The sequence below is a fragment of the Monoraphidium neglectum genome (assembly GCF_000611645.1).
Source record: "Monoraphidium neglectum strain SAG 48.87 unplaced genomic scaffold scaffold00759, whole genome shotgun sequence".
Taxonomy (NCBI): Eukaryota; Viridiplantae; Chlorophyta; class Chlorophyceae; order Sphaeropleales; family Selenastraceae; genus Monoraphidium; species Monoraphidium neglectum.
In genome coordinates, this window is record NW_014012869.1 from 8,788 (window position 1) to 19,599 (window position 10,812).

Genomic DNA, 10,812 nt, shown 5'->3' on the forward strand with positions numbered 1-10,812 from the left:
GGCTGCGGCCGCGGGCGCGGTGGCAGCTGCGGCCCCGCCGCTGCTCAGCGGTGCCGCGGCCGCGCCTAAGCGCGCCGCCATCGCTGCCACAACGTCGCATGCGGCGCTCATGGCCGCGGGGCCGAGCATGCGGTACAGCGCGCGCAGCGGCGCAAACAGCGCCTGGTAGGCGGCCGGCAGCCGCGCGGACGCGCCCGCCGCGCCAAACGTCCCGTCCAGCACCCAGCTGCTGTGCGCCGACGCGAGCACGCCGTCGACGACGATCGTGCCGCCCAGGGTGTAAGGGTTGAACAGCCCGCGCCGCCGCATGTGCGACGCGCGCACCACGGCCGCCGCCTGCAGGCCGCCGCCGCCCTCTGCCAGGACCATCACCGTGTCTCCCTCCGCCACGTCTCGCGCGTACGTCATGCGCGCGCTCGCCAGGCCGGGCGCGACGCCGGCCGCCAGCACGGGCACAAAGTGGTCGGGCGTCAGCTCGAGCGCCCGGCCGCCGGCCAGCTCCAGCCGCACAAAGCGCGCGGTCGCGGCCGCGTCCTTGTGGCCGAAGAAGTACACGTCCTGGTACTCGAGCCGCCCCGCCGGCGTCGCCGCGAGGACCCTGTCGCCGACCCGCAGCTCGTCCATCCGCTTGGCGCCGCCGCCGGCCACGCGGACGGTGGCTGCGGCCGGGAAGCAGCCCGAGAGGTCGAGGGGCGCGCCGCAGTTCTGGAGGGGCTCGCAGGTCGCCCACTCGCCCTTTGTGACTGTCTTGGTGCGGCCAAAGACGCACGACCCGCCGTCGTCGCAGTAGCCCTTGCCCGCGGGGCAGAGGAAGTAGAAGGGCGCGGTGCCGTTGTTGCGGGCCACCCGCAGGCCGGCCGAGCGGCTGCGATGGCAGGATGAGGCGGGGCGGGCGCAATTGTCAAGGTTTAGAACGGCTTCAGGCCCCAGCGGTCCATCCGTTCTGCGGCCCACGCGGGAATGGCTGGAATGCTTTTTGAGTGTGCAACTCGCCACCACCCCTGCCTGTCTGTCAAAACCCAATGAGACAAGCCCTGGCCTGCGGCCACTCGTCATGCGCATGCTCCCAAACGCTCATCCCGTGCAACTCACACGCTGCACTGTCCGTTGGGCGCGGCAGGAGTCAGTGACGGCACCGCGACCTGCAGCTGCAGCTGCAACTCAGCCGCCACCTGCTGCACCTGCTGCTGCTGCTGCTGCTGCTGCTGCTGCTGCTGCTGCTGCTGCTGCTGCTGCTGCTGCTGCTTGGGGCCTGCGAGCGGCGGCGTTGCGCCCTTGCCCTCTTGCATGCGCCTCCGACGGCCGACGATCGACGTGTGGCTGGCCACCACGGCGCCGACGCCGACGCCGACGCCCGTCGCCTGCTCCACCCAGTCTGGTATCACCATGACCGCGTCTGTGACCTTTGTGATGAACATGTTGTTGATCAGGCCGCACGTCTGCCATGGCTGCGCACCCTCGAGGGGGCAGCTCGCCGACAAAAAGTCAAAGTCTGCAAATTTGTAAGGAGTGACAGGTTGTGGCGATGCGGCGCGTGATGTCATGATGCAGGCCTGCTTTGAGTGGGTGACCGTCACCTTGCCTGGGCTAAGAACCTCATGAAGCTGGCGGGCGGGTGCAAATGGAGCCACGCAGCCACTGCTGAGTGAAGCGTGCAGCTCTGGCGCGGCAAAAATCGCGGCGCGGCAGATATTGCGGCACCCACGAGTCGCGGCTGCAAATCCCTTGGTCCGCCGCTCAAGCCATCGGCCAGAAGAAAGGGACTGTCGGCACAGCCATCAGCAGCACCACCCCACCAAGCCCAAAGCTCAGCAGGAAGCTGCCGCCGTGACTCACAGTAGTCAAACAGCTCCTTGTCAAAGTGCTTGGTGTGCTGAATCACGTCCGGCAGGCAGGCGCAGTCCGCCTGGAACTTCGGGTCAAACACCTTGGCAGCGGCCGCGCAGCACGCCTCAGGTGTCTTGACCGCGTCCTGGGAGAAACCCACCTGGGGCGCGCGGTGTGGGCAGTCGCAGCGGGTGGGGAGTGTGAGGAGGTCTGGCAAATTGGGCACGGGGTGGAACGAGCGCCGTGGATGCTGCTGTATGGCGCATGCTCGGCTACCCATCGCTTATTTCGCCAAGCGTTCCAAGACTGCCGACCCCCAACAGTACACACAGGTGCAGGCCGCCTGTACTGCGAGGCGAGCCGGGGGGTGAGTGGGGGGAGCGAGCTCACCGCCAGGTGGAAGAAGCGCCCCACATCCAAGCGGATGTTGCTGCGAGCCTCAAATAGCCTTTCCAACCGCTGGTATGCAACCTTGTTGGCGCGGTTCAGGCAAGAGCTGCAGCTGCTGGCTGCGTCGGAAAGCTTCTGGATGCACTCCGACGGTGCCATCTTCGCAGCGGCGCTGCCGCCTGTTTGAGGAGCCAGGGCAGGTGCGCAACGGGGGAGTGTGGGGCCGGCTACGGAGCTTGGAATCGGTTTCAACCGATTCCTGAATCCTTGCGAGCGATCGCGGGCCACCACGCTGGCTCCCCCGGGCATGTGGGTTGCGCGTCCTGCCAGGGTCTTGGTGCCCTCGGCATCCGCCCTCCTCAGCCGTTCGTTCAGCTTCACGACTGGTTATTCCAGTAAAATAATATAGGAGGCGACACAGCGCCATGTGTCACCCGTGCCCGACCCGGGCAAAAGACGGACTCCCTCATGTCTGTCTCTTGGCGCACCTGCACTCGCCCAGGACCCCTGCACCAGCAGCGCGACCAGAACCACCACACTGAGCCCACGCATTTTCGTGGCTCCTCTTCCCTCCGGACGCGGCCTTGCTAAGTCGGCCCCACCCTGGTGCGTCCCTCGCGCGCTCTCGATCTGTGGTCAGCTGCGGGCTGCAAGTGGCTGAGAACCAATTTCGAGAAAAATTGAAGGTTTGAACAAGGCTGGGTCGTGTGCGTTTGCATTGTGGGCATGGGGGACTGAGGGGGAAGGCAGCCGGGCAGCCAACGCAGGGAGCGGGGGTGAGGCCTTGACAGGGTGTGACTTGGGGCGTTTGCCGTTGCTTATGCAGTACCAGCAAGGTGATTCACAGGAAGGGGGGATAGGGCGTACCTCGCTGCAGGGTACATTTCAATTAAGCACAACTGCGCCAGTGGCACCAGGAGGACGCGGCCGCCGGGCAACCAGCCGGCACGCATGATCACGGGCGCCGCTCCGGCGGGGTGCAGTTGCTGTGGGATGAAACGTTTATGCTGCAAGGTTCCCACTTGGAAGTTTTGGAGATGGTCACGCTCGCCAAAGCAAGCTTTGAACTTTGGCGGTGTGTCGCTGCAAATGCAACATGGCGGCCAGGCTGAGAGCTGGCAAATGCAACGAGGCGGACCCGCCAAGCCCCACAGCCCGTCGGCCCAATCTGCAAGGGTGGACAGGGGAAGCACGCGCACAAGCATTCCACACTCGCAGCATGGCAAGCGTTCACACCCACAGTGTTGGCAAGCACGGAGCGCCCCACGGACCAGCCGGCGGTAGCAAGATACATGACATCAAGGCGCCTTGGAGGGAACTGGAAGCAACAGTGCGCACACAAATGGAGGGTCCACTCCCATTCCTGGGTGCAACCGGAGTGCCGAGTGCACAAGCCCACAACCCCCGCTATTCAGCCCTGCCGCACAGGCCGCTATGATCGCAGAACACTGACCTTCTCCAAAGTGCTGCGCAACCCCCGAACAAGGCGCCCCAAGCGCATTGGAACTTAACACCCCGCCCCAAGTCGCACAAGATAGTGGCAAGCCAGCAATGTGGCGCCGCGCGCCCTGCATGCTCGCAGCGGGGCAGGGTGCATCGGCCGATGAAGTGAAGGTCTCAACAAACGGTTCAGCGACACAAGTTAGAGGCAGGCGCATTGAGAGCTGAGAGGCATTTGCGCCTCTGCAACTAGGGATCACCGCCGCTTCGCGCGCCATGTTTGTTTTGAGCACAAACAAGAAAGCGCTGCCCTACTGTTGAGCTGTTTGGTGGAAGCAACCCGCAAGTACCCTGATCGTCACTGCCTCGCACGGGGTGCGTCTCCTCTCGACACATGCAGCGCAGCTGCCGCTCAGGAGGTCATGGCCTCAGCAAGCAGCAATGGGTTGCTGGTGACCGTACTCATCTTTGGATTAAATGGTGCTTGTTCGTTTCCGTATCTTACACACGTCGAACAAGGGGCCGTCAAAGCGAAGCGGAGAATCTCAGCTCGAGTCTGCGTTGAAGGTGGAGATCGGACTGTTTAGTATGGAAGAAGAAGTCGTAAGAAAACTCAAGGTTGGTTCGAGAAGAACATGAAACCGGCTTCCCTGAAATCGTTCACGCCACCAGTGGTGCGCACGTTGACCCTGGGTACGGTACGGTATGCAACTGCGCGCCAAGTGCAGCCAGGAGCCGTAACACTGCCGGTAGTTGTGCTTCTAATAACTTTGTCTGTTACCTCTGCAATGTAATGCCAACAGACCGGCCTGGTGTCGCGAATCAGGGCGGCGCAGCAGCGCGCTGGCAAGGTCCCCAGCAGCGGCGGCAACGACAGCGGCGGCAGCAGTGGCGTGTGCGAGGCGCTGTGGCGCGCTGCACGGCTGTGCGACCGATACCTGCTTGCTGCGGCCGCACGGCGCAGCGGCTGTGGCTGCGAGGCGGGCAGCAGCGGCGTTGTCAGCAGCGGTGAGCCGGTGCTGCACTGCGGCAGCGGCGGCTGTGCCCTCGACTTGGCGGCCTTGAAGGAGGAGATCCGGCGTGTGGTGCTGCGCCACGACCAGGCAGCCCCCCGACACAGCTGCGCCGACGGCAGCGGCAGCCAGGGCGATGGACGCGTCACCCACGGGCGCGCTGCGTCCAAGGCTCCCACTGGGCGTGCGTCGTGCAAGGGCCAACAGCACGAGCAGCGGCAGAGGCGCGGAGAGCGCGCCGATGTGGACGGGCAGCCAGAACAGCAGCAGCAGCTGCTGCCGCAGCAGCAGGCCGCACTGGGCGGAGCCACGAGTCAAGTGATTGGTGTGCGGACAAGGGGAGCAGGAAGGTTGGCGCGGCCGAACGCTGTGGTCGGCGCCCCTCCCTTGGCGCCTGTGCCCGCCGACCTTCCGACTGTCCTGATCCCGGTCAAGGCCTGCCTCCTGGAGAACGACTTTACCAGGATCACACGCATCCAGGAGCGCCAGGCGGCGGACGACGCGGAGGCACGTGCGCGCGGCCGTGCAGCGGCGCGCGAGGCGACACGCGCGCTGTTGGCGGCGCAGCTGGAGGAGGCCGCGGCGCGGCGGCGGTCCGAGGCGGAGCGGCGGGGGAGGGAGGTGCGGGAGATGGACGAGCGGATCGGGAAGGTCAGGGCTGAGGAGGAGGCGGAGGCGGTCGCGGCAGCTGCGCGTCAAGCGGCGCTCAGGGAGCGGCTGGCGGGGCAGGCTCGCGAGGTGAGCTCGTTGGGGTCGTCACTCAGGCAGTTATTGGCTGGGAGTCGCTCGCAGGTGGCCATCTGTCATGGCCACATTGCCCTGGAGTGAGCAAAGTAGTACACGGTAGGCCCAGCTCCTTGAAGCGCCACTATCCTCCTGGTACACACCTCTGTATGCCCCGGGTCGTGCGGCACAGGCGGCAGAGCGGCGACGGGAGGAGGCCGAGGCAGCGGCCCGCGAGGCGGCACTTGAACGCGCAGAGCTGCAGGCGCAGGCGGCCGCCGAGCGCGCGGCTGCGGAGCAGCGCGCGGCGGAGGAGCGGGCTCGTCTGGCAGCGTTCGCCGCGGCGCAGGAGGTGGCTGCCGCCACCAAGCAGGCGGCCGCGGCTGCCAGGCTTGAGGCCGAGCAGAGGTTCAACCGGGAGTGCATGGCGGTGGGTCGCGCCCTGCAATGTCGGGGTCGGTCGGGGTGGGTTGGGGCGTGAGGCATCGGTGCTCAGTGGGGACGCTTGTGAGGTCGGGTGGCTGTCGGGGATGTATCAATGCATAGGTTCCTGTGTGGCGCGTGTATGGCATTCCGCAAGCCTCACACCCAAGCCATATGGTGCTCACTGGCAAGTCGATAGCACGCATGCCTCCCCCACTTCCGTTCCCCCTGCCCGGCACTTCATGCCAGCGACCCCCTTGGTCACTGCCAAGCACTTTTGAATGCGCGTGACATGCACCTTGCCTCATGACACATCATGCCAGGCGATGGACGAGGCGCAGCGATGGCGCGACACGGCAGTGGAGGCGCGGCGAGAGCAGCAGCGGCAGCGCTTCCTGGCCGGTGGGGGGCAACGCCTCGAGGCCGAGGGTGTGGCGCGGCGCGCAGCGGAGGAGCGGTCCACCGCGCAGGCGCTGGCGGCCGAGGAGGCGCGGCAAGCAGGGGAAGTTGCACGGCGGAAGGCAGACGAGCGGGCGCGGGCGCTGCAGACGGTGCAGACGCTTCAGCAGCAAGTGAGCGCTGTCCCTGTCGGCAAGGAGGGGCGGATGAGGGGCCTGAGCACGCTCATGCGGCAGTCAAGCAGTGGTGCGCGCGCGCGCATCTGCAGGCATGGCACAAGTCGTTCGAGTGGTTGCAAGGGGTTTGGATCCCAGGCATAACCATGCCGTCGTTCCCCTCATATTCCTAGCTGATGCATCACTGGCCACATCATCGATGACACCCATCACAGATGGCATTGAAGGAGGCCCGCCGCGTGGAGGAGGCTGCCGCGAAGGCTGCCGAGGCGGCCGCTGCCGCAGCGTCCCGCGCCGCCGCCGTGGCCGATGCAAAGCGTGCCAAGGCGGCCGCAAAGCGTGAAAAGGCGGCGCTGTTTGCGGCGCAGACACGGGAGGTCGCTGCCTTCAAGCAGCGGAAGCTGGTGGAGCTGAACGAGCCTTTGAAAGAGTGCGACAGATGGGTGCACGCGCCCGTCATGGAGGGCCGCCAGCGCGGGTTCGCGCTGTGAGTGGATTACGGTGGCTTTGCATCCGTGATGGTGCCTGTGCGGCCGAATCGTGATGTGCTGAGAGGTATGCAGGGCGTGGGATTCAGGCTTCGAGTAGCTCTACCGACTCGTGCTGCTCCATTTTATGGGGCGATGCAGGTCTGATGTGCTGCTCTGGTCCCAGACCCTGCGGCTTGCCAAACAGACGCCATCCCTGGATTCTGGTAGTATGCGTGCCGTGCATGGATTACAAAAACGCACGCAATGCTGTGATGATGTGTTATCAATGCGCAACATGCGCAATTGAGTTTGCATTCACGGTTATAACACATTCCAGGGCTGCTGTGCTGCTTTGAGGTGATGCCAGCGGCACGTCACCGCATGGCCCCCGCCTGCAGGACGTCGATCATGTTGAACAGCCGCTTTTGGGAGCCAGCCCTGCAACGGTGGTGTGGAAGGGCAGCCAAGAAGGCGAAAGCGCTCACGACGCAGGCATAGGCGCAACCGCCAGGGTGGTGGCCGCTGCCACTAATGGGCTGCACATCTGTGCAGTCGTGCTCATAATGCCCGACCGCTGGCAGCCCAGCACAGGTACACAGAACCCTCTCCCCAGCCAAGTAATCTCACCTGATTTGTTGGTCGAGGAACAACACCGCATCCACCGTTCCTTCCGCATAGATAGTCCTGTGCAAAGGTGTGCAGGGGTGCGAAGGCCAGGGACCGGCGCTGTGACGAAAAGCAAGGCAGCCTGCAACCCGCGGGGACGCCCTCGGCGGTTGGTGTTGGCAGCGGCTGTTGGTGACCGCAAGCGCGGTATCAGCCACAGCGGCAGCACTTGCCAAGGCAACAGCCGCGACAGCAGCGGCCTGTGCCTCTCCCGCAGCACAGCTTTGGCTTCACAAAGCAGCCCCCGGCCCCTGCCCCAAAGGCGCACCTGCCGCAGACGTTGTGTTGGAACTCAAAGCCCACGCTGCCGTCCGCAGAGGCCAGCCTGTACGTGTGGTACGCGTGGCCCAGCAGGTGCTCCTCGGGCACCCCCATGTCCCTGACCTGGGCCGCCGGGTCCCGCACCATCTCGATGCTCTCCACGTCGTAGTCAACACCCAGGCGCTTGAAGGAGCCCACAATGGCCTGCTCGTGAGACAGGGGTTGACGTGTGTGTGTGTGTGTGTGTGTGTGTGTGTGTGTGTGTGTGTGTTTGTTTGCGTGTTGAATGTGTGTGTGTGCGCGCGTGCTGGATGTGTGTGTGTGTGTGTGTGTATGTGTGTGCGCGTGTGTGTGCGCGCGTTCAATGTGTGTGTGTGTGTAGGGGGGAGGGCAGGGGCGTAGCTGTGGGACCACCGTGTGGCGCCTGGCGCGCATCAGGCGCCTGCCAGTGATGGGGCCCGAAGCTGCCTCGAGGCGCCAGCCGCAGGCGAATGATGACTGCCGCATCGCCCATCAGCACGATTTGCCAACGCGCTGTCATCCTGCAGGAAGAGTCTGATTTGAAACCCGTCCACAACCTTCCCCCCATTGCTGTTCTGCACCCCCGGACACACATGCACATATGCACATACGCAGGCCGCGGGCTTGCCTTTGCTGTTCCGCTGGTGTCCCTCTTGCTGGACTGGTGCGACTCAATCACGCGCAGGTCGTAGCCCGCAAACGCCCCGGGGAACTTCTCCCCCATCAGCTCCATCACCGCCTGGAACGCCACCACCTGGGGCCGGGCGCAGGGGCGGCGGCACACGGGAAACGGGGCAAGGCTGAACAAGAGGGGGGCAGCTTGGCAGCTCGTGCACACATGCACAGGTGAGCCTGGGGCCTGCATTGGTTGTGCGTCCTGCATGCAGCCAAACAGAGGCAAGGCGCTGGCTGCACGTGGGCGGGGGGGCTGCAGGTGTGCTGCAAAGGGCCGAGCCTCTGCTGCGCGCGCGTCACCTGCTTGCCCATCTGGGGGGCGATCACCGCATACACCCCCGCGGCCTGGGGTTGAGAGTGCGGGCGAACGTGTGTGCATGAGGTTGGCTGCAGTGCGCAAACAACCAAAGGAGCTGTTGACCATGTTGACTGTGGTGACCGTGGTGACCGTGGTGACCAGGCCGTCAGCTGCCACCCCCGGGGCTTCTTGCCAAGCACAGACCTGGCACCCAGACTGTTGCCGAATTAGAACTCATGCTCCCAGTCTTGAAACTAACAGCACCTGATAGTCCCCCACTGCCTGCCGCTGCACCCCCTGCCGTCCTCCGCCCGCGAAGGAGCCAGCACCCCCAGCCGCCCCTTGTGCGCGCACCTCTGTGTCCCGCAGCAGCTTTTCCCGGTCGCCGCCGGTGGTGCCCATCACAAAGGGCAGTTTGTGCTTCTGATACAGCGCAGCCATATCCATGATCACGTCTTTGATATGACGAGAGCGATTGTTGAGTTGCAAAGTGGGGGCCGAGCAGCGCGTGAGAGGATGCGGCGCAGGGTCATCCATAAACCAACTGGCAACCGCACGTGACTGCATTTTCCAGCTTGCTGATGCCGCAAGAGCGGCCATTGGGCCCAAGCCGTGGGTGTGCAGGCAGCCATGTGCCATTGGCGTCCCTGCTGCCGCCCTGCCATGCAGTCGCTTGAAACAAACGCTGCTCGGCATGGACGCTTCACCTGTCGCCGCTCACCCGGGATGGTGTAGTCGACCATGATAAGGTTGGGGTGCTGCGCTTTGAGCTTCTCAATCAGAGCGTCACGCTCCGACGGCCCCACCAGCGCCACCTGCTGCCCCGCCACCTCGATGCTCGAACCAGGCACAGCCTCGGCGGCCCCGCACAGCGTGTAGGGCAGCACCTGTAGCCCCGCCCGCTCGGCCGCCTCGGCGACAGCGCGGCCCATCTTGCCAGTGCAGCTGTTGACCATCAAGGCGGGCTTGGCTGCAGATGCCATAATTACGAGCCTCTTGCTGCCTGCGCTGGTTGAGCAGCTGCGGCCCCGCAGCTGGGTTCCAAGTCGAATGTGCGTAGACAGCATTGTGCTGCCACAAGTAAATTTATGTGCTGTATTGTCGGCTGGCTAAGAAAAGCTCCAGATCAGAAGACGGCGACTCCAGATCTCGCAATTTGACTTGATTTGCAGCGCAGGGGATCTGAAACAAATAGAATGGAGGTCACAAGAGATTGCGACACCCATAGTGACGCACATGGCTTCCCATTGGTGAGGAAACGGCTCATGCTGACATGCGTCAGTGCGCGCTGTTGCCCGGTGTGTGCTTGCCCGGAGCTGAAACCCACATCGCCGCCGTGCCTGCTTAATTCGCTGACCAGGCACTACAGCGTAACATATACCGCAGGCTTGGCCAGGGACGGTCCCTGCCTCAGCTGCCCTTGCACCCCTCATCTCGGGGCTCCCAACAGGCTCGGGACACTCAACAAGCCCTGGGAGCACTACATACCTGAGCAGGGAGGCCATGATGGAGGCCCCCACACCCACACCGACGCCCTGGCTGCTGAGTGACAATCTACCTAGACCGTCTAAGGGCGCCCCCAGGGGTGAGTGCGCGCTGGTCCCCCGCATCCTGCGCGTTCCCGAGCAAGTACAGAGTTCCCTCTGCCCACATGGAAAGCCCGTGCAGAGCGGCGCTGTCATAACCCCCGCTCCTGGTTCCTCACCCGCTGCTCCCAGTCTTTTGCATACCCCCCGCAGGCCAAGGAGCATGGGTGTTTGGCGCATGGGCCAAGGCGTTGGCACCTGGTATCGCTGTGAGCAGCAGGGCAAGGGTCTGCTGCTGCACCTGCCTGCTGACCCCCCCTTAAAGCGCCGCCGCTCCCGGCACGGCCAGAGGGTGGGGATGTTCACCACCGCCTCTCCACATCGCCGCAGATCCTGCCCGTTGAGCTTCCCGGTCGCGGCGCGCGGAGGCTTGAGCCGCCCATCACTGATCTCTGCGTGCTGGCCTCGGCCATGGTGGACGCCCTGCTGCCAGAGATGATGTGT

General features: G+C 64.6%; 3 protein-coding genes across 3 annotated transcripts in view; 1 reads left to right on the forward strand and 2 right to left on the reverse strand.

The window, feature by feature from the left end:
* The window catches only part of MNEG_5181 (hypothetical protein), a gene marked incomplete at both ends in the record, with an annotated part of 3,979 nt that extends 1,210 nt beyond the window's left edge, over window positions 1–2,769 (reverse strand). The window contains 5 exons of the mRNA XM_014046343.1: window positions 94–865; window positions 1,093–1,492; window positions 1,837–1,987; window positions 2,218–2,396; window positions 2,706–2,769. Coding sequence (XP_013901797.1) covers window positions 94–865; window positions 1,093–1,492; window positions 1,837–1,987; window positions 2,218–2,396; window positions 2,706–2,769 — 1,566 coding nt within the window. The remainder of the gene's footprint in view (window positions 1–93; window positions 866–1,092; window positions 1,493–1,836; window positions 1,988–2,217; window positions 2,397–2,705) is intronic.
* Window positions 2,770–4,292: 1,523 nt separating this feature from the next.
* On the forward strand, window positions 4,293–6,882 carry MNEG_5182 (hypothetical protein; the record flags this gene model as incomplete). Its single annotated transcript, XM_014046344.1, has 5 exons — window positions 4,293–4,355; window positions 4,461–5,408; window positions 5,587–5,823; window positions 6,140–6,388; window positions 6,607–6,882. 5 exons carry the CDS (start codon window positions 4,293–4,295, stop codon window positions 6,880–6,882), a joined length of 1,773 nt encoding a protein of 590 aa, XP_013901798.1.
* Window positions 6,883–7,235: 353 nt separating this feature from the next.
* Window positions 7,236–9,765, reverse strand: MNEG_5183 (hypothetical protein; the record flags this gene model as incomplete). The annotated part of the gene is made up of 7 exons (XM_014046345.1): window positions 7,236–7,299; window positions 7,489–7,545; window positions 7,796–7,992; window positions 8,489–8,563; window positions 8,785–8,829; window positions 9,047–9,237; window positions 9,504–9,765. 7 exons carry the CDS (start codon window positions 9,763–9,765, stop codon window positions 7,236–7,238), a joined length of 891 nt encoding a protein of 296 aa, XP_013901799.1.
* Window positions 9,766–10,812: the final 1,047 nt, after the last annotated feature.